At 46.9% G+C, this 22,634-nt stretch overlaps 2 protein-coding genes across 2 annotated transcripts; one reads left to right on the top strand and one right to left on the bottom strand.

Annotated features, from left to right (window-relative positions):
- Nucleotides 1-1,382: 1,382 nt before the first annotated feature.
- On the top strand, nt 1,383-10,517 carry CD80 (CD80 molecule). Its single transcript, XM_027888223.1, has 5 exons — nt 1,383-1,822; nt 3,009-3,290; nt 5,265-5,390; nt 8,197-8,320; nt 10,210-10,517. The coding sequence occupies exons 1-4, from the start codon at nt 1,444-1,446 to the stop codon at nt 8,301-8,303; spliced, it is 894 nt and encodes a 297-aa protein (XP_027744024.1). The 5' UTR covers nt 1,383-1,443; the 3' UTR covers nt 8,304-8,320; nt 10,210-10,517.
- A 4,646-nt stretch (nt 10,518-15,163) lies between these two features.
- Nucleotides 15,164-21,048, bottom strand: TIMMDC1 (translocase of inner mitochondrial membrane domain containing 1). Its single transcript, XM_027888224.1, has 7 exons — nt 20,941-21,048; nt 20,666-20,831; nt 19,588-19,676; nt 17,703-17,770; nt 16,627-16,705; nt 15,761-15,871; nt 15,164-15,256 (listed from the first exon to the last, which is right to left on the bottom strand). Exons 1-7 carry the CDS (start codon nt 21,033-21,035, stop codon nt 15,181-15,183), a joined length of 684 nt encoding a protein of 227 aa, XP_027744025.1. The 5' UTR covers nt 21,036-21,048; the 3' UTR covers nt 15,164-15,180.
- Between the last annotated feature and the right edge of the window lie 1,586 nt (nt 21,049-22,634).

Raw genomic sequence — 22,634 nt, 5'->3', positions numbered from 1 at the left:
GCCTGGCAGGACTTTCCTGCTTCCCCTCTCCGACATGTTTACTGAGATGTGTTCTGCAGGGAAGGAGGAAGGAATCTGAACCTTTTCTGTCCTGAAGCCAGCTATTTGCTTGTTTTCCTGCTCTCATTGGTGTAGTGGAATAGATTAGTGTCCCGCTTCCAGCACTGGAGATGAGTGCTAAGGTAACGAGGCTGAGGCAAGCAGGGAAATTGTAAAGTGACCCGACCTTCTGGACTAACACAGCAGGGTGCACATCATCCCCAGGGTTGCACAAACTCAGGTGAAAGCTCAGCCATCTGCCTTGTTGCAGCACAGGACTGTGCATTAATGCTGGACCACCTTTCAGCAGCAGCAAGAGCTCTTTGGTAGGCTGCTCTCTCCCAAGTCCTGGCCCCTATGAGCATTTACCCACTGGAAAGGGGAAGGAATGGGAAAGCAAGGCTGCTCATGGGAGTGAAGAGCATAACAGTCATAGTGCTCAGTAGGGGGATTACTGCTAATGATGTGGTCAAAGTTCACAGAACTTCACAGAATATTCTGAGTTGGAAGGGACCCACAAGTGTCTGAAGCGAATGGCCCATACAGGGATCAAATCCACAGCCTTGGTGCTATTAGCACCATGCTCTAACCAACTGAGCTAATCTCAGGGTCGGTTATACCTTATTCCACCCTTGCAAGGGTCTCAGCTTGTTGTTGTAGGCACATGCCTGCACTCTAGGTATGGCAGTGGCACGGTCGCTGGGCAGGAGTTGGGGAAGTTCTGTGCTGGTTTCCACGTTACTCCAAGGGAGGCCCATGGACCCTCAAAAATATAGACTTGTTTAGCTAGACTAGGCAAAATTGTTCATTTGCTAATACTAGGAGGCTGATGACAGCGTGGCCGTAAACTCTGTTTGTCATTGTAGGGTTGCTTCTAGTTTCTGGGATCTTGAAAATTTGGGGTTTTCTTCTTTCTCAAAAAAACAAAAACAAAACAAGAACACAAAAACAAACAAACAAAACGAACAAACAAACAAGAACTTCCAATAAAATCCTAATCCCCCAAAGCTAATAGTCCATAGTGACCCTGTCAGGCATGCGGCGAACAGAGGTTTTTCGAACACTGTGCTCTGAGAAGGGAGAGCAGAGGAGGTAGAAGTTTGTGCATATGTGTTTCTATCCCTTTACATGAATAATGGCAACTCGTGACACTGAGGTGTGTTTTTTTTTTTTTAAGGGGGAAAGAATAATTCCCCTTCAGGCAGGTCACACTCCTCCTGCCTTTGCCTTTAGCAGTCCATGCAGCAGTCCTTGTGTGCCCACCAGCTCAGGATCCTAAGCAGGACTGGAGCATGATGTAAAAGGCAATGCCAAGGCAGGCCTGCCCTCGGTGCAGAGCTGGAGCTGGAAACAGCTCGGTGGGTGCAGACAGAGCCGAAAGAGGTGAGCTCTGGGTGGGAGGTCATGGCACAAGGCCATACCACTGTCTCACTGATTTTTGTTTGGCCCTCGCCTGCAGGCCAAGCGCGGGAGAGAAGAGTAGTCAAAAGCAAGGTGGGGGAAATGGTCAGCCTGCCTTGTTGCCGTCAAATTCCCCGCTCAGAAAGCCTCCAGAATTACCGGGCCTACTGGCAGAAGAACGTGACGGACGTGGTGCTGGCCTACTCCGACGGGGAGAGGATCAGGATTCATGAGCGGTACAGGAACCGCACAGAGATGGACCCCTGGGACCTCATCCTGTGGATCTCCCCCGTGGAAATCCTGGACAATGGCACTTACCAGTGCGTCGTTCAGCACAACTCAGTTGTTGCGTGTGATGAGCGTGTCACCCTCCTTGTTACAGGTAGGTGGATTGTCTCCTGACACCTGAGGCCCTCCAGTGCCAACTGCTGGGGACAAAGGACACTCCTCCAAGCTTTATCATAGTGGGGCAGATAGACTTCCATCAGGAAGCTTAAAAGTGTGATGGAAGATGTGTTAAGTATTTCCATTCTAGCAGCCTCCCTATTTACCTTTCCAGAGGTACCCCAGGTACAGAGAATTTGCCTTTACCACCGCCAGCCCAACCTCCTCCCCTTGATGCCTCCCTGTTGTGACAGGACCCCTCCCCAGGTACCACTGCTAGAGGGTCCCCTAGGCAGCCCCTGATGTCTTTTGGGCAAAGTCAGACCAAGCCCTTGGTGCATGCCAAGCATCCAAGGTAAAAGAGGAAGGGGGTGGCCACAGCAGCATTCCAGCCTTGCATCCAAACCCCTGGGAAGTCCAGACTCTCTGGGGGCTGGCCAGCTCACTTGGCTGCACGGCAGCCTAAGGTTGAACTCAGGTGGAGATTTGAGGCTTTTTACCTTAAGGAAACCAAGTTTTTTGCTCAAAATGAATCTGAATCTTCTCTTAGAGGCCACAAAAAGTTTCCACTGACATTATTTTCCATTTCCACCACTGTTTTTGTAGCAGTTGGTCTCAACTGGAGACAGAGATACTGGTGACATATATAAATATATACATACATTTGAATACCTTTAACAGCAGAGAGTTGCAGGAATCTCCCAGACAAGTCAGTGAAGGAGCATTCCCCATCTGGAAAGAGATTCATCAACAAAATTAAAAAACAAACCAGCTCCTGAGGCTTGGCCATTGCCTGCTTGTCTGAGGGCATGGTGGGCATATGTGCAAGGAGACAAAATTAGTGATCTTTCTGGGAACTGATATGAAAAAAGGGAAGTACGCTGCCAGCACCTTCTCTAACCCTGAGGGCTGAGGACTTATCTGCACGAAAAATGTAAAACTACGGATCTCTTTTCCTGCCCACAAATACTCCAGTTTCTTTCCTTCCAGAAATCCCCTTGCTGTCTTAACAGACCAGCTGTAATAATTGTGATAGACTTCTGCTCCCTTTGGTAAAGTGGGATGGGTTATTTTGGGGATCAGGAAAGGGAAATTTTCCCTCATCCCTGCTGGAAGCAGGCCGGGATGTCTGATCACCCTGGCTGTGATCTGACAGAATGGTAACTGCATCTCTTTTGCTTCAGCCGACTTCAGTGAGCCGAGCATAACAACAGAAGTGTCCGCGAGTTCTTGCGAATCGACTGAGGTGGTGATAGTGTGCTCTTCTCACGGAGGTTTCCCCAAACCCAAAATCTCTGGAGCCCTCAACGATGTGTCTGTGGAGTGGAATGCCAGCTGGGTGTCCGAGTCCAGCCTCAGCCTGTACAACATCACTGGCACGCTGGTGCTCAACGTGACCAGCGATGTCAACATAACCTGCTCCGTTGAACATGACGGCTTGGCCAAGTCCAGCAGTTTGCTTCTGAGTATGTCTTGTTAACAGTTTTTGTTACAAAACCGTTCTGTGTAACTGTTCACGCAAGGATGGCACAACAATCCCACCTGTGGTCTGTGCCCCAAAATATGTCAAAGGCTGTAAGGCAGCAGGGGTGGGAAGGGAGGGTTACAACAGTGACTTGCAAGCAGTGATAGCTTTGCCTTCCTGCTGCTCTGCTGTCACAGCTGGGCTGAGAGAGCAGTTGGTTCCTGGTGTAATCTGGTCATACCAGGCTCAGTTGCTCCGGCAGGTCAGGGTTGCCATCATCCAGTGCTCCCCTGCTGCCAGCTGCATGACACAGACCTGGTGCTTGAATGGTATTTGTGCTTTAAAAGCCACAAGTTGCACTTAAAAATAATTTCCTCACTTAACAGGCGTGTTTGTCCCTGCTTCGGTGAAAGAAACTGTTCAACTAGGGTCTAGACAAAATTCTGCTTTCATATATCATATAGGGTTAACTCATATGAAAAGAATTCCATCGCTGAGCCTGGCTTAGAAGTGATGGCATAATAGATAAGTCTGTGCTTTGAAAAGCTTGGGGCACAAGTGGAAACAGCATGAGGGAAGGCAGCACACAACGGTCCAGAGGTTTTGCAGTAGAAGGGGATTTGCCAGAAAGTTCTTAAAGCCAAAAAGATTTTTTTTTTCAATGTTGCTACTGAAAAAAGTATTCTGAAATGTCTGTGGGTCTGATGTTTTTACTGTAGAGATAAGGGCACCTTCAAGGGAAGATAGAGAAGTGCTATTTTTCCTAGGGAATTGTACCTTATTCATCAAGGTAGCTTATTCCTCTACCTTGACTAAAATCAAAGGGGCTTGTGGGGAGAGGTGCCATTCAGCTTCAGAACGAATGCCAGGAACTAGTGCTTTATGAATACTGGTTATTGCTGGATGTAGTGCACAATGTCCCTAGAGATGCTAATGGAAGAAGGTTATGAATATCATGCTGCATAGAAAAGGAGAGCAACGAAAAAAAGCAATAATAGCAATACACTGTTGTCACACAGATTCTCAGAGGGGGGTGCAATCAACAGTGACACAGTCACAGCAGTCACAAACCCCCCGCTTTTTGATTTTTAAGATACGGAACCACTCCTATTTTGGTATGATGTAAATGGTCCTTTAGACAAGTCTTTCATGAACACAGGGTTCCAGACAGAATACAGCCTCTGGTAAACACAGAAGGCAAACCCCACAGTTGGGGGGTAAAGATTGTACAGCAAGTCAGGCCAGTGTCTTAGAAGTGGAATGATGCTCAACTCTGCCAGATACAGATGATGAAAAACTGAGGATCTGTGCACGCAGCTCCGGAGACCCATAGACGTGCAGGAAGCCTGTCCCTCCTGCTGAATTAGGGCTGTCCTGTAGTGTACAGGAATGGCCTGGTGTCTGCTCTTATATCCCAGTGGTAGAGTGGTCATCTCCAGTGATGAAAAGCCAAAGGCTCTGGATCCACTGAAAGTGAACTCTGCCACAACACTGTTTTCCTGCCACACAGAAAAAACAAGTCTATTCTAGCCTGTTTAATGCAACATTCTCCTTCACCTCTGAATCCAAAGGGAAAAGAATTAGGCATAAATCTGATTAAAACAGTATGGAAAACTGCAGGGCAGCATTGAAAATGGAAATTTTCTAGCTGTGTATTCAGACTTTTTCACCAAACCTAAATGATTTCTTTAAAACAGCTTATGTGGTTTTAAATATTGTCTGTCTCAGTTCTGTTCTGGACAAAACCCCAGCGTTTCACGCTCTGTGGATATGTTAAAAATTTCAGCACAGAGCAAATGCGGCAAAGTGGAAGAAATTAAGGTGCCAGCTTCTCTAGGTAGTTTATTGAATAGGTCCATTTTCAGGCTGAAAACCTGAGTTAGAACTTAGCCAGAACCACCAAAATTCATGTACCTGCTCTTACATGAAAATGACAAGTTGTTGTGTCCTTTATTTTTTATTTCTCCTGTTTCAGAGAAAACAAATGACTGTGTTGTTCCTCCTGTGCCTCCATCTTATCATGTCCTTATTGCTTCAAGTATCGTTGTTATCATCTTCATTTTGGCAATCATCCTAGCAGCAAGATACCTCCCAAGGCGTGGTAAGCGTAACTCCTTTTTCAAGAAACTGTCTCTTACTGCTTATGTTTCTATTAAGATACACATTTATAGAAACTATACTGCCCCGTTAGGTATTTCTGTACCTTCTTCTTATTTCCTCTTTTTTCCTTTCAGCATCCACTGTCACAAGTCTAAGTCTAGCTCGTGGCTTTGCTACATTTTGTGTGCAGGCAGCATTAGGGTTCAGGTTTGAGAGGGAAAGGGTGATGGGGAGTTTTGCCACCAGATCAGAATATTTCTAAGATCAGGGGTATACAGAAATGAAGACATTCACAAAGGTTCATTTTTGTGTATTAAGATATGACCTGAGATGCCTTAAGATGCCAAGGATTTTGGTGATCGTGATAGATATGGCTGAGCACTGAGAGTTTCAAAATTGGATCTCTCTCCTCACCCTACTTAGACAATCCCTCAGATAGTCACTGAGCCAAAGTAACAAAAATAGATAGTGTTAGGGCCACAGAAAACACTTAAGCATAGCAGCGCCCCACTTTTAGAAGAGTTGGATTTGTATTCTTTGTATGGCCAAAAATGGCACAGGTGAGGTGCCTGGTCCCACCCTATGAAGTCTTCAGTAACTCCAGACATGTCTCCAGGAGCTTTCCAATGTCAAAAAGGATCTCAAACATCTCAGGGTTAGCTGGCAGCTAAGTAGATTTTTTTTTTTCCCCCTCAAAAAATCTCATCTGTTAGCTGTTGCTCCTAATCATGTCTAAGCTGACCTCACCAGAAAGCCCCCGAAGATGTAGGTAGACATCTAATGGATTTATAAAGGCTGCTAGGACTGAAAGTCAACAGCAGTGGATGTCTTATCCACACCCTGTTAGCAGCTTTGCAAAGCAGTCACGGAGAATGACAGCAGGCCTTGCAATGTGTTATAAATACCACCAAATCAAGTTTTCAGGCCACTGGGGAAGCCATGTGTGGGGACAAGAATCCCACTCTGACAGGGCTCTGTGCTCAGGCCACTTAAACCAGGAGCCCCCAGTCCGTGCACCTCAGCCCATCACGGTCACTGCGGCATCCCCCTTTGGAAAAGGCTATTTGCTGGACAGCAAGGACTCAGTTTGCTTACAGACACTCATAAGTTTGTCATGCTTGTGTCTTCTGGTATCCCTGCTCAGACAAGTTCACTCCCAAGTCAGAGGTGTGGAGGTTGCATTACTATTTTTCTTTTCCCCTCCTTGTTGACAACATCCCTTCAAAAACCAGCGTGACCATTGAGTCAGGCTGGGCTAATTTCTTTTTAGTGCTTCATCACAAAGAAAGGAAGCTCCTGGAAGGCAGTGACTCTTGACCTGTGCACCTCCTCATTTTCCACTTCTTTGCCCCTATGACACCAGTGCTGGCTGTCCCCTGCTGTTCCCTGGGGCTGTCAACGGGAAAGCAACGAGCAGGCTGAAGCCTAGAAAATCACATTTGATCACAGCCTGTGCTGTTAGCTGCATGTATAATGCACTTCTAATTACAGGAGAAAATGAACTGGAATTGGAAGATTTGGCTCTAAACAAATATTGGCTGGAAATTAAAAGGTTCCTCACCATTAAATTGGCAAGATTCCGGAGCATTCTGAGATAGGCTTTTCTATAAGAACCAAATTGCTTTTCAAGCAGATGTAAAAAGCATACCCCTGTGGTAGAATGCAATCACCTGCAACAGCATGGCACATGGCTGCACAAACTGGAATTTCCCTTTCAGTCCCATTTTCATAATATGCACAGGGAGTGGATTTGCTGAGTCAGGTGGTGCTATTTGGTACAGCCACTTTCCAGCCCAAGTGCACAGTGTAAGCCAGAGTTTCCATCCAACTTCCCAGTTAGTACAGTTGTCCCATTTCAGTGCTGCTGGGCATTGCCACCTGTCTGGGAAAGGAAATACCTGTCCTAAGAGTGCTTCCTGCTGGTGCTGCAGCGGGTCACCTTCCAAGAGCTCTTGCGGGAGCTCAGAGTACATCTGAGAGTACCTCTGTTGCTCTGGCCGATGGAAAGCTGAGTCAGGAGTTGCCTTGACGCTAAGAGTGGTTTCTGAGCTCAGAAGGCCATGCTTCAAAGAGCTGAAGTGTGGGAGGGAAGAATAGAAAGACAGAGCGAAACGGAAGTAAGAGTTCTCAGATGCGTGATTGTTGTGGTGACCAAAACATGCAGATGCTTTGTTGAGGTTCACAACCACCCACTCTGAGGACCTCACAGCCTGTCTTTACAGTAATTAGGGAATGAAAACACAAAGCACCAAGATTAGAGGTCACTTAAAGAATGGCTTATGATTCATGATGCGTGATTTGTGCAAGTACAATTGGCTGTAGTAGTAGTGATTCAACCTGAACAGTTAAAACAAAAGTCATTCACAGATGCTGAGACATGTAGTGGACTTGTTTCTTCTGAGCTCCTTTTAAAGCACTGAAAGAATTTGTTGGTTTTAACACTGGCATTCTTTCACTTGATAGAAAAACTGCATTTGGTGATGTGTCGCTTTTGCCTTTATATTGAGCAACCTGTCTTTGTGCGAGGCTGGGGTTCTACACCCGTGCTAATGAGAACTGTTTTATCCATATGACACTATATTGATAATATTTATGTACAACAGAGCTTTCTATCAGATCAGACTATGGCTATGGGCCAAGCATATTAGGATGTACTGCAGGGCTGAGTCCTGCCAAGTTAAAATAGAAGTAACTAGACCTAAATTTCTTCTCTCCTTTCTTCCCACTCTCAGTTACACTTTGTTGAAGAAAACATTTGGAATCATCTTCTCTGACTCCAAATACTAATGAGAGATTTTATTTTTCAGTTTGTCCTCACTGTTGTAGGCCCCAGGACCCAGTGGAAGAGGGTATGAAGGAAGGTACGAAGCCACCTGCGAGCTCTAAAGTGACATCTGAAACATCATCTGTATGACCAGATTGCATTTGCAGGTAGTTTTTTCTTCACCACTCTTCTCTTGGCAAAACAGCTTCTCAAATACCATTAGATTGTCATGCCATGTTAGCTCACAACACCACGTGTGCCTTTTAATTTGTGTCGGCTGCCCTTTAGGGTAAGTAACAGCAATAGGGCCCTATTCCCAACCTGGACTCATTGTGTTTCCTGGTCAGGTAATCAGAGGAATGATGCTAACATTCCCTGTGGGGCATTGCTTTGTTCGGATTATTTCAAATTTCTAGAAGTTAATCTAGTGAAAAATGTTAAAGAACTGAATTTGTTGGGCTGCTAAGCTGCTTTTTCCATAGAATGGGCCCTGTGTGGATGGTGTGGAAGTTTCTTTGGCACTCATTTCGTTAATGAACATAAAATTTCAAGGACTAAATAGGGATGAAGAGAGATAGAGAGATTAAAGAAAAAGAACATTTGAGAGCTTTGACTGTCAGTGTCTGCTCTGGACCTGTGCAGGGATTAATGTCTGAGAAGTGGGCTTGCAGCACAGTTCTCCAGCTATCAGGATCTGCAGGGACATCCCCTGCTACTGTCCTGCTCATTTTGTGGTCTTCCCAACTAAGAAGTGGGCAGTCTCTGAGTCCCTGTCCTTTTGGACTCATTTGTAAGTAGCTCATCACCACTACAGGTCCCACATGTGGCTTCACCCCCTGGAAGTCACTTCTGGCTGATTCCCTGTGAGCCTGACCTGATACATAAACACAGCAATATCACTGATGAGGACTGACTAAATGGTGGTGAGGGAGGGGTGAACAAGAGAGCAACTCCAGCTTTCCCAGTAAGGTGGCTTTCCCAGCAATGTTAGTCCACTTCTGAGATATTTCCATTCCCTTAGCAGCTGGAGGAGTGGAAAAGTTTCCTCCCTAAGACTTGCCTAGGAAACACTCATGTGTTAAAAGGAGTTACTTTCAACAGTGAGGTGTTGCAAAAGAAGGGCTGGGGAAGAATCTGGCTTGCAAAAAATTTTATGATTACAAAGCATGATATTGGCTTTGGCCTGAAAGCTCAGCTATGTTCAGGGCTGTATCCTGCAAAAAGACATTTTTAAGTGAAGTGACTGAAGGAGAGATTAGCAGTTAACTGTTCTTATTCGCATCATTATCCAGGTGACTGCATGTCCTGCTCTCACCGCAGCAGCACGTGGAATTGCCTCAGTAATGCCTCAGAGCAACAGCTGTGGGGTCCTACAAGGCATGAATTTGTCACGCTGTGTGCTGCAGTGATCTAAAAGCCTGATAGTTTTGAGGTGGAAAGGAGGGGAAACTCTCATTCAGGCCACTCATCTCATTTCCAAACCTGAACAGCCACTCATGTTTTCCTCTTGGAAAGGCCCAGTCTGGGACAGATACTAGAGCCTTGGTTAGCATGAATTTTGGGGAGTTTTGTGATGGCAGTGGCAGGAGTTCACCTACTGAATAAACCACTTTCCTATTTTTTGTTACAAAAGTTTGCCAGGGTTTCCCGTAGGTGGTGTTTCCCAGCTCCAGTGCCTGGGACAGCTGCTGTCTGTGGGCAGGGATGGAAGCTGTGCCTCCTTAGTGGCCGGCTGCCCTCTCGGGAACTGCACAGTGCACTGAGCCCCGCCCTGCTGCTGTTTGAATGGGGAGCGCATTCACTAGCCATCCTGGCTCCGCAAAGGGATAGCATCCCTGTGCACTCCAAAGGTGTCGCAGCAAGCACCGAGCCAGACCGTGGCTCACAGTCCCGCCTCTCCGAGCAGCTCCGATTTTATGGAACAGGAGCCCTCTTGTGGAGGACCATCGCAGGTGTATACCCCTCTGTCGGCTCTGCGACATCGTCCGGTTGACATTTAGGACGAAGAAAGGGCGGAAAAAAGTCATTAAATATTTTTTTTCTTTGAACCCCTCAGGTTTCTTATCCTGCGCATTCCGCACTGCAAGACTCCCCTGTTCGTTGTGCAGCAATGCTTATGGCGTTGACCCTCTGGCTCTCTGCAAGGGGATTGGCAGCAGCAGAAAACTCTGCTCAAGACGACTGACAGAATAATCTCTCGTGAATGAAGACAAACAGCAGCTGTGGGGTGGTCTCGTTACAACGGGGTCACTGGAACCCCCTCCTGGGAGGCCCCTCTGTGCTCCCGCAACAGGGCAGAAGAAGAACATCGTCACCTTCGAGGCTTTGGGAACCTGTGGCTTTGACACTGCTTCTGTGGGAACCAGGGGCCTGCAGAGGCCTGGCAGGCAGTCCATGCCCACCCACCCATTTAGCAGCGCAGAGCTGCCCTTTGGGACCCCCCAGACCCAGACACACAAGCTCAAGTCAGGCTGTGCCTCTGTGTTGCAACTGGGAGAAGCTAAAACTTCTTTTATGTTCAGCCTCACGAGACCATCTGCTCTTCATGCTGGAGGACTTCGGATTTGGACCTGACCATGGCAGATGTATGTCCCCTCCCCGCTAAAGAGGCAATAATGCACATTTTTTCATGAAAAAAAAACTTCACCTTGGAAGTGAGTCTATCTGCCTCATGCTTATTTGCAGTGCTATGAGACTTTTTAGGGGACGATACACACTGACAGCACAGCTAACAGCCAACTAATATTCCTTATCCACAGCAGTGGCACAAGTTCTCATAGCCTTTTTCTCCTGACAGGCTGACCTTGCCAACACAGCCACTCCATTAAATTGCTGTGTGAGGGCCCACGTGTGCACACCTTTGTGCATGCAAATGTACAAGCTTTTATGTGCATCCCTTCCTACCCACACCTGCAAAGCCCCACTGAAATTTGTGTTAAAGTCAGTGGTCATCTCACATATCTACTGTAATGAAACGTAACTCAGGGCCTTGCTTCATAAACATAGGTCTGCTTGTGCTTGTACACCTGCCTAGGGATACTTGTTGGGGTAGGCTCTGCAGATTCTTGGGAGTCTCTCACAGCAACCTAAGGACTTACTTTGCACTGAATGTTGCTGCTTTCTGCAAGTGTTCTCTCTACCCAGGCAGGACTCGAAGGATTTTCCCTACAGGATGTTAATACTGGATAGGGCTCATCTGATCTGGGTGATATCCTTGCCTACTGTGTAGGAAAATGTGGTTTCTCATTTTGAGGGGAAAGGAGGAAAAAGCCCCAATAAGCTTCCTAAGCAACTCTGCATACTAACCTAACTCAGCCCTGCCCTGAGTTTTACAGGAATGTTGTTCCCTTTTGCTCCTCAAGCTGTACCCATTCCCTTACTGCTCTATCCATGTTATCAGGGCAGACCTAAGTCTGAAAGCACCATCCCATCCTCCATGTGGGATGTGTTGGTGCCTGAGCTGTTTATCTTCCTAGGACACAGCAAGGACATGTTCCATCCATTTCACTTTTTTTCGAGAAGGTACCTATTGTGAGAGAAACGGCTGGAGAAAACAGGAAGATTAAAAGTGGTTTATGGAGCATTGAGCTATGAGATCAAGTCACTAGTAAAAAATAAGACACTGCTCCCCTTCTACTCCTGCAGTTGTTTTGTCCCATTTTTTTTTTGCCACTTTCTCATTGTACAAAGTTAAATGGGAACTTCAGAACATTCTTACAGAGGAGTTTTTGACAGAGACAAGGAGATAAGGTGGGTGATAAGGAAGCAATACTCTGCTCTTGTGTGTTTTCATTGCAAACAGAACAAAAGTGACAGAAACCAGAGTGTTTCCAAAAGGCAGCCTGACCCTATTGCAGGACTTGGTGTATGGGCAATGGTGTCTCACACTTTTCAGATTTCCTCTTCTTTCAGCCTGTTCTTGTTCCTTCCAGCACAAACTACCAACTTCTTGCAGGCTGACCACCTCTTTTGGCGTTCACTTCCACCTCTGCTCATTTCCAGCACCATCCTTCCCTAGAACCACCATGCAATTCCACCTTACCAGCCACACCACAGCTCTGACAGTTGTACCAGCACATTTTCCCTCTGACTATCCCCTTTTCCACTTCTGCTCCTGACTGATGATTGTGCAGCCTCCTGGAGAAAGGCTTGTCTTTTGCACTGTGACAAACCTTTCTACATCACCACAGACTCCAGTGACACTTCTGATAATTCCTTCTAAAAGAAACCAAGTTTCACTGACAAATTTGTCCACCACCAGGTTATTTTTTACAGTCTTGATGGGCAGGATGTTTATTTTGGTTTATTTTTCCTTAAGCACTAATAGTCTGAGTCATGTTTTCTTATGCTGTATTCAGTGAATTGCACACAAATGGTTTCTGTGAGACCTTCTCAGCTTAATATCTGGGTCATTGTAGCAGGTGAGCTGCTCTGTTTATCATGGGGGGTTTTTATATAACATTTTTTTTTTCCTGGGGTTCCTCCTTTAATTGTATTAAAAAATAAATTGTAAACTCAGTTTCCTTTCCTCAGTAATAAAAGATGTCTATCTATGTGCTGTGAAGCTCTGAATCAATTCCTCACTCCCCATTCGGACAGTGACTGTGAGGGTAAGAAATAAAGAAGTGCAAGGAACTAAATTCTGCAGGAAACTGAGAAACAAATGGCTGCTGATCCTGAGTGCAGCTGGAAGTCTCTGCTTCCCATTGCTACTGTGCAGCATAAGGACACGTAGCAGCCCTCCCTTCCTCCCCTGGAGAAAATCCACACAACTGCTGCACCTTGGCTCTGCCTGCCCTCCCACAGGAGAACGTCCCTACATCAGTGGTCAGGCACAGGCAAATTAGTTTTCTTTAGACATCACGTCAAATACCACCACACAGGAATAGAGACAGCAATGACACAGCTAATGTCACCAGAGCTGCTGCACAGATAAGAGTGAGAGGTATTGGGTGGGGGATGTAATAGCAAAAAAAAAAAACAACACCCACAACAAAACACACACACACACACACACACAAAAAAAAAGAGAGAAAGATAAGACATCGCTGTGTAAGCACAATGGCAAAAAGGTGATTCAGGAAGGCCTGCTATTTTCTGTTTTTGAGGGGGCAAAGGACAACAACACTCAGCAGAGGCTAAAACAGGAAGAAGGAGAGTCATATCCATACTTCTGCTTATTCAGATCCTTCACTTACACACAGAAAAGATCAGAGCTCACTGATGACAACCCTGAAACACAGGTATTTCTCCAATGGAAAAATGAACAACACTGGGATGTTTAAAAAATTAAATGCTCACTTCAGAAGTCAGAAAACACAAAACCTTCTTGAAAGGTTTTTTTTGCTTGAAAGCAAACAGTGCCAAAAATCTGCTTTGGGTGGGTGGAATACGCTCTCTGGGATCGACTGTTCATATTTCAATCAACAGTAATTATCTGTAAAAGCATTCAACCAGAACAGACTTGACTACTCTTTTCCTGTGGGAAATAGACCTGAACCCCCTGCCTGAATGTAATTCCCTTTAGTAGCAGAATAATCTCCAACAAAAAAAAGGAATCAGAATCCTGGCCTTCCCCTTTGAGGGAACAGTGATGGGTCCTCCTGAGCACAGACCACTTTGCACAAACTACAGCCTTACCCACAGATAACAACTATGACTTAGCAGGGGATCTCTGGATCAAAATAACAGACAGACCTGGCCCTCTCCTGGCTCTTGCCTTTATTGCTGGGTAGAGGGAACATCTGATACTGCCACCAGACTTTGTTGCTCACTGGTGGGACCTTAGCTAGAGCTCTTCTCATGGGATGTCATTCAAGGATGCTTCTCTAATGCAAATACTGTTCTAACATGAAGTACACACTGTACTGACATAAAGAGCTAATGGACACAGTCACCACTGCTGTATGGCTTTATTGAGTGCCTTGAACCACATTTCCTCAAAAGGTCATCCCCCAATTTCCAACTTTCAAATGAAATTAGAGGCCTTTTTATTGTTAAAACTGTCCACAGTGCCACCATCACCACCAGAAATAAGTCATCCTTTCTGTGGCCCGCTCAGACTTACATTGAGGAACCCAAAACCTGTCTTTTTCAGGGGCATTTCCATATCATTCCCAGCTCCTCCACCCTTCCTCAACATCGACTGAAAAATACCCCAAGGCCTGAAGAAACCACCGTCAGTAAGTTCTTCAGGTGCTGTCTGAAGACAGCTTTCACCAGAGCACAGTTAACTTTTGGAATCGGGGTACCTTCAGCACACAGACCATTCACAGGTTCCTTTACCTTGAATATTTCTACATTGCTGGTGGTTTGGACACTTTCAGCAGCGAAATGGGTCCTCAGATGAGGCTCTGGAGCTGCCAAACCCAGATGACAATTTCCAGTGTGCAAAGTCGCATTTCCACTTTCTTAGGGTTTAGCCCTTCTGAGCTCCCGTTGCAGTGATGTGCATCCATGAACAATGTTCTCAGCAAAAGGCTTTTCCACAGGGTATGAAAGTGTTCACAGAAGAGTTCCACCATCCCTTGCCTGAAGACTTTAATGAGCAGAATCAAAATGCTTTTTATCTGTAAGACCCCAGTCCCGAAGCCACCAGCTTAACTGGGAATATTACTTTTAAAAAATATACAAGAGTCCAAAAACTTTGCCTAAGTGTTATTTGTTTCTGAGTCTTCACTTCTCATACCTTGAGACAGCCTAAAGAGAGAACGCAGCACATGCTTTCTCAGGAGATAGTTTAAATATGGAAGGAAATAAAGATCTTGGTAAAAGTTTAAAAGGGTTTAAATATTTGCTCTCCTGAACTATCAGTAAAACCACCTCTTGAGGAAAAGTGTGTGGCTTCTTCTCAAGGTATTTAAGAACCTGTCTCAAGGTATTTAAGAACCAAAGGCTCTGCAAAAGTTCACTGGGCAAAACTTTTGGAGTTTTGTGTATTTTTGTTGTGGCTTCGGGACTGGGGTTTTACAGTAGCTTCTTACAACAGAGATCTGGGGAAGACTCAGTAGCTCCTAAAGTCTCCTGCTCAGTCCATCTTCAGCCCTCCCTGGGCGTTGTTTTCAGTTTGGCCTAAGACTTCAGTCACATTGAGCCTGGATTGCCTAAGGAGAGAAGAGAGAGTGCAAAGCCATTTTAAGCCTGTATCCTCCTGACAAAGGCACGACTGCAGACTTCCAGCTCTTGAAAAGTTTATTCTAGAACTGGCACTGTTAGTAAGTCACACAACAAGCGTCATGGTCTTTTTTCCTCCAAAGCCTCATGCTATCCTTCTTTCCTCTCTTTGACAGGGATGGAAAGAAGGCATCAATGAAGGAAAAGCCAGAGTTCTGGCCTCTTTCATGTTCAGTAAAGAAATACTAATGTTCTTGTCCCGCTTGTCTTCCCAGACACTGCAAAAGTGAAAAACTGATGCAGTTATTGGCCAGGGCAGGGCATGAATTTTGAACAGAACACCTCGTTACAAAACAAGCAGCACCATCTAGGGCTGGGAAGACTAAACCAGAAGTTCTTAGACTGGTACGTGAAACACAAGGACAACCAAAAGCAGGAGAACCGAGGAGTCCTGTGGAGTCTTTAAATGTTTGAACCACACAGCTGTTCCTTACCACTCTGCCAGCTTCTGCTCATACAGCTCCCTGCGCTCGCGATTCCTCTTCTCCTGCAAGGTCTCACCAGCCAAGCTGTGCAGTGCTATTAACAGGCCTCCTGCAGGGATCCTACAGGAGGAGGCAGAGAAGTCATGAGTCACCCAGGGGACACACAACAGCAATAACTCAGCCACGCAGTGTTTCTCCCTCAGTGTTTCCCAATGGCTCCTGCTCCATATTTTGGCATTGATGAAGCACATTTTGTAAAAAAAATTATTTTTACAGAGACTCCCTGGCTGCCCCCAGGGTGCCCCCTTCTTCAAAAGGTGTCATCATTACATCTGACTCCCCTTATCTGGATTCAGAGCTGCTACAGGAGCAGTTGCTGTTGAAGCTGAGAAGGGAGCCCAGAAGCTAAATCTTGCACTCCTGCCTTTACCAACAGACTACAGAGTTCCCTAAAACAGATTCTAATGGTTCTGCACACAGACACTGGGCTCATGAGTGACCGTGCCAAGGAAGGGGGGTAGAGACACATCTGTAACCCATTCACACAACTATTGTTAACTATTCAACAATAGCTAGTGTCTCCTCCAATATGCAAATAACAGCAAGTAAGACACTCAGCTGAGAGCACTGAGTTCTTACTACTGAGATAGCAGCAAAACTCAAATGAGAAACAAAGAAAAAAAAAAAAACAACAGTTTAAAGGTTGGAAGAAAAGTGACCATCATGAGGTCCCAAGGGAGATACAGAAAATCCCTCAAGGCAAGAGAGGAAAGGAAGCTTCAGTAGCCGATTCAAGGCTTGGTATGTGCAGCCACAAACATTCTTAAAGAGCAGGTTTAAGTCTCCATCACCCATCAGCAGCAGTGACAACTTACCCAAAGGCTGTTCCAAACACCATGCCGCCTGCCAGTCCCTGCAGGCCCAAGTGCATTCTGAAAAGGGCTCCTGTGAAGCCTAAAAAAAGAACAAACCCACTGAAACCAGAAGCCTCCCCTCCCTGGCCAACATGTAGGGAGCTGCTTTGCTGCATTTCTCTTCTCCATGAGCTGACATCTACTTTTAACAGAGCAGAAACCAAGTGCCATGGCCACTGGGAGGGAACCTCACCACACAGTCACCATGAGCTCCACACTGAAACACTTACAAAGCTCTTCCTGCTTCAGAAAATCTGCCCAAGAAATGCTAAGAAGTATCTATGAAAGTAAAACTAAGCTCTCTCTAGGCTGGAGCACGATCCCTTCCCCCTTTTTTCTGTTCAACAACAGCTAATAATAGTAGCTGCCATGTAAGGCAGAAAAGATTAGTAAAACACATATCCAACTGTAAGGGCAATAAAGCCTGTAAAACTGAACAAGCAGATCACTTACCCAGAGCCCTGTTGCCAAAAGCAGGCATGCAAAATTTAGCATGAAAAGGGCAGCTTATAAACAGGGCACTGAACTGCAGTTACAAGAGAAGAAACACAAAATGCTTTCCCTAATAAATAGGTGGCTTATGAGAGCAGGTTATGCATTAAGTGTTGCCTTGAACTCATACGAGCATTTTTCACCCAAAATCCTCCAGCAAGTATTTTGAAGATGAACTAATAACCACAAATTATAGGGAATGACTCCAAATTCAGCGCCTCTCTTCTGAGGGATTCTGAAGTATTAGAGAGAGCCTGGATTTATCAGGTGTGATAACCTTGCCTCGCCATATATAAAATTTCCATCCGTATCAGTGTCTCCTGTGACCTTTGATTTCAGCAGTGCATCGGTATCCCTGTTACAAAGTCACACAGCAGGTAAACACAAAGTCGCAACACAAAGTCAGTGGAAATAGAAGCAAAACACAAGAGCACAGAAGCCAGAGGTCCACTCAGATCCAAGAGACGTGGATACCTGTTTATGCCTTTCTGCTAAGACCCTTGCTAAGACAAAGAGGAAAGCACACAAGGTTACAGCACTCTCACCTCCTGCCGCAGCAAAATTACTGATGGTGGTTTTATCGCGGTACACAGACAGCCCAGTGCTCACCACGCTGCAAAGGAAAGGCACAGAAGAAGTCAGCAGTTGCACATGGAGAAAGAGAGGCAGCAAAATGCAGCCTGAAATGAAGCTGGATTTTCATTAAGCCAACCCTTAGGTTGCCCCCAACTTCCTGGCTGCCCATCCATTCAGAGCGCACTCACGCCGGCCACAAGCGCTGTGACTTCTGTGGCTTTACTGAAGCAGCTGCACAGACACAGGCCAGGGAATACCAGGGTTCCCAGCTCGGATCTGGGACATTATTTCTTTTTCTTTTTTTTAATCAAAGATTTTTTTTTTTCCATTGCAGAGAACCATAGAATGGTTTGGGTTAGAAGGGACCTTAGAGATCATTTAGTTCCAATCTCCTGCCATGGGCAGGGACACCTTCCACTGGACCAGGTTGCTCAGAGCTCCATCCAGCCTTGCCTTCAACACCTCCAGGGATGGGACATCCACACGGTTGCTTCTCTGGGCAACCTGTTCCAGTGCCTCACTGGAAAACATAATATAGTCAAGGATAAAAGAAACCGAGCAGCGAAAAAGTCCTGTCAGTCAGCCACTCCTGGGGCAGGACCTTTACCCCCAGAAGCTGACCCGTGTGTCAGTAAGATCTTGCCCGATCTTCTTGGGTTTTAACTGTGAAACTTAAAATTTGCACAACCGCGGGACAAAACCTTCAACTGGGGCTCCTACAGACACAATAAATGTTGAGCAGCAAACATCTCCTTTCAGGGCCTTTTCCAAAGGGGTGGCGGTGAAAAGGGGGTTGATCTGACTGCAGGGGGAGACACCTGGTGGAGGATGACGAGGTTACAATGTCAAATCCAAAGAAATCCAGGAAAATCCACAGAAATCAAAAGCGCCTGGAGAGAAAGCAAACTGTACGCTAACTAAACCAAAACCCAGATACTAAACCAAACGAAAAGATCGAGGAAGAAATTCAGAAAGGAATAAAAAATTAGGGAGACAAAACTATCAAATAATGACAGTCAAGACTGCTGGTGTCTCAAAAGCAGAAGGGGACAGAACATACCTGCATATAGAGACAAAGCAGGCTTAAGGACTACACACAAATTTACCATTTTGAATGTCAGGGGAGGAGACATTCCTAGTTTAAAAGGGCTCTACTCAGAAGAGCATTCTTAATTTGATGCTCTGTTGTCAGAAATGCACTGAAACATCCAAGGGAGAAAACCAAGGAAGTGGAACACTGTCTCTGCATGGGTTTTGTGTGTGCAGGAAGAATCTGAAGAGGTACACAGAACTGGTAGGTCTGATGTTCGGTGACTGCTTAAGAACACGACAACAATCTGCATGAGTTTGAGGACAAAAACAAAGAATTGTGAGTAACATTAGTGCACACAAACTAGGAGTGATGACAGAGATTGTGAGGAACCACTAGTGTATACAAACTAGAAGTAATGAGCCATAGCAACAAGGAGAAATATTAATGTGGGATAGAAAGCTTTTCCAGAAACTGCCAACACACTATCACACTCTCCCAGAGAAAAATACACAAGAAGAGGTGAAACAAAAGCAGAAAGAAGCTGTCAAAGAAGGGAGGAACAGTACTGCAGCCAGCAACAGCATGGATTAGATACAAGAACAGGGCTTTTCCACTTTTAGGGTTTGGGTTGGTTCATCGGAAGATTTGAATTCTGGGATCATTCTAAAAGGTTAAACCCTCTTCATGTTCACGCCTAATCAATCAGACTCATGTTAGCACAACACTTGGAGCCTCAATCAGTCACCAGAGCTGTGAGTGCTGCCTCCTGACACACGAGCACAAAGCCAGCTCTCCTCCCACTGCCACTGGGAAACACTTACTTGAATATTGTCGCAAAAGCCGCGACTCTCCAGCTCCAGCGCCAGCCATAGCGGATGAAACTCCGGAGGCCAGCACGATGTGCAGATTGCTAAGGCCAGAGAGAGGACAGGTTACACAAAAAACTAGAAACTAGTTCATTATTATCAGCTCAGAAGTCTTAATAATCAATAAGCATCAATAAACAACAGTAAGTAAATGTTAACAGACCCTCCAAGTTCTGCAGTTTAATACTGGCACTTGAAAGTTTGAAAGTAGAAGGGTTTTTAAAAGATGTGATAAACAGGAGTGTCAAAAAATTAAAAATGTTGCAGACAATACCACAAAACTAAATACATTCTCTCTTCCAGTGCTTGAGGAGTACGAGTTTAGCTCAGGTGCAGATATACCAGAGAGTCACCAGAGTGTCATCAGAGTGAAGGCAGGCACTGGTACTTTACAGGCTGCTATGTCAGGGGTAAAATCTAATTGAGAGTGATGAAAAATCAGACTTTACATCAGGCAGATTTTTAAATGGGTTTTCTTCCTCTTGATCCAGGTAACCAACACTTTCAAAGTCCAGCAACATTACATCTATAAAATGTCACAAATGTTCTTTGTTGTGCTGCTGTAAAAGAATTTTAAATGGTCTTAAAATAATTCCCATTATTAAGACAAAAGGACCCTGAAGTCTCTTGCCAGCTCACTAAAATTAAGAAGCAAACAGGGCTTTCAAGACATACTAACCAGCCGTTTAACGGAACAGAAAACGTTATCAACTTTTCCTGTAACTAAGGACACTTTCCTCTAAGTTAACTGCAGAATTTGGTTATCAGGGAAGAGCTAGCTCACAGCAGCTGATCAGGCAGGCAGCACACACTTAGGCACAGTAAACACCTCGGTGTTTCTGCCGCAAAGCCCCGAAATCGAGCGCACACCTACACACACACACACACGTGTCCTACAAACACGAGGCCGCACGGCCGCCAGCGGGCTCCGCTGTCACCGCGGGCTCCAAGGGCAACTTCCACAGCCGGAGCCTTCCGAGGGCAGCGGCCCCGGGCGGTGCCCAGCGCTGCCCGCGCACCTCCCGGGCCGTACCACGGCATCGGCGCGGTTCTGGAACAGCTCCCCGTGGCTGCGCTCGATGAAGGCCTTGCGGGCGCTGGCGAAGGCGGGCAGCCCGCCGTACAGCCAGCCCACCACGCCCGCCGTGAACGCCGCCTTGAAGAGGTTCACCGTCTCCTCCGGGAGCCGCTGCAGCTCGCTGCAAGGGAAGGGCCGGGCTGGGGGCAGGCACGGCGGGAGCGCCGCAGCCCCGGCCCCCGCCCCGGCCCAGCCCGGCCCAGCCCAGCCCGCCCCATCCCGGCGCTCACTCCCGCTGCCAGAGCTCGCGGAGCCGCTCCCAGCCGGTCTGCGGAGGCGGGACGGGCCGGCCGAAGCTCGGCCGAGCGCCGGCACCCTCCGCCATCGCCGCGCCGGCGGCACCGCCGGGGAGCGGCAGCGCCCCCTGCGCCCCGGCGGGGAACGGCACGGGCCGGAGCGGCTCGGCTGGGCTCGGCTCGGCTCGGCTGGGCTCGGCTCGGCTCGGCCCGGCTGGGCTCGGCTCGGCTCGGCTCGGCTCAGCTCGGCTCGGCTCGGCTCGGCTGGCCTGGGCTCGGCTGGGCTGGGCTGGGCTGGGCTCGGCTCGGCTGGGCTGGGCTTGGGCTCGGCTCGGCTCGGCTCGCTTGGGAACAGCCCAGAGCCGCGCTGTCCCTCCGGGAGAACCCGCGGGGAGGGTCCCGGCTTCCCCGCAGCCACAGCCGAGGGTCAGCGCTGGTTTGGCGAAAGTCCCAAACCAGCTCGGACTGCGGGTGACCAAGGGGAAGTTTCCAGCCACTGCAACCCGAGGCCGGAGGCGGAGGTGCCCTAAACGTGGCAGAGAAAGGACAGAGACACGCTTCTCTGTCTCTGGCGGTACAGCTAGGGGCTCTCCAGAGCATCCAACAAAATTTCGTTTTCGTTTGTTTTATTCCAAAATGCACTTCATTACAAATGGTTTAAAAATATCGTACAGAACTGTTTCGGTTTCTCAGAGTGCTGTCTCTCTGTTGACTAAAAATAGAAAACCAGAAAAACCCTTTCCACTCTCAGTTCTTTTCCTCAGAAACCAGGCTATTTAATGGCCCAATCTATTTTCTTTGCAGGCTGGGTTAACCCGGGCATTGGTCCTGTAACCAAGATGCTGCTGCAGCAGCAGGCACTTGACCAATAGGTCCAGCAGTTATGTCCCTGTACCAGGGCTTGGCAGTGCTGTGAGCACACAATGTGCACAGGTCCACTCAGTGTTATACTCCATGTATTTTCATTCGTCCCTGATCCTGACTGCAGAGGAGACTGAGCAGTTGCTATCCTTATTATATTATATCCTTATTATTAAATCTCCATTATACGGTGCTGCTCCCTCAGCCTTGAGGTTGCTTTACAATCAAGGGTGCTTGAGCCCATGTTCTCCCACCTGGGTGCCAGAGAAGATGCTGCTCCCCACCAGGCCTCTCCCCTCAGGGCACACAGAGCATTTCAAGAATTGCACTCCCTCTGGGCTGAGCAGCCTGTTGTGGACACAAACACAGCAGGCACAAGCAACCTGTGACTGAACTCAAACTGAGCAGTGTGAGGAGTAGCTGCCACTGTGTGACTGAAGACATTCCTTCAACCCAGCTGAAGGAGATGTTCCACAAGCAGTGGAACAGCTGTGGGGAAGAAAAGTGAGCACTGAAGCGAGCAGATGAGTTACCAGCCTGGAAAAAAAATCAATTAAAAAAAAAAAAAAAGCCCAAAATAAGCCTGGAAAAATTACAGAGGGGGATCTGAGCAGATTCTGAACTTCTGGAAGAAAGAAGCACTGAATCTACCTCTGGCAGTACTTTCTCTGGGTACCTAAGGGTCCCAGGATGTCTGGCCAGCCAGCTGGTGAGAGCTAATTAACAGGGGCTCAGTTCTGCAGGGCCCTGCAGGCACCCAGCTCATCTGTTGGAGGACCAATCATCCCTATCTCAGCTGCCAACCACATCACTGTCTGCTACTCATC

This window comes from Empidonax traillii, unplaced genomic scaffold (genome assembly GCF_003031625.1).
Source record: "Empidonax traillii isolate 1590-97213 ecotype Southwest subspecies unplaced genomic scaffold, ASM303162v1 scaffold236:size2090792, whole genome shotgun sequence".
Taxonomy (NCBI): Eukaryota; Metazoa; Chordata; class Aves; order Passeriformes; family Tyrannidae; genus Empidonax; species Empidonax traillii.
This window is presented reverse-complemented; position numbering and strand designations above follow the sequence as displayed.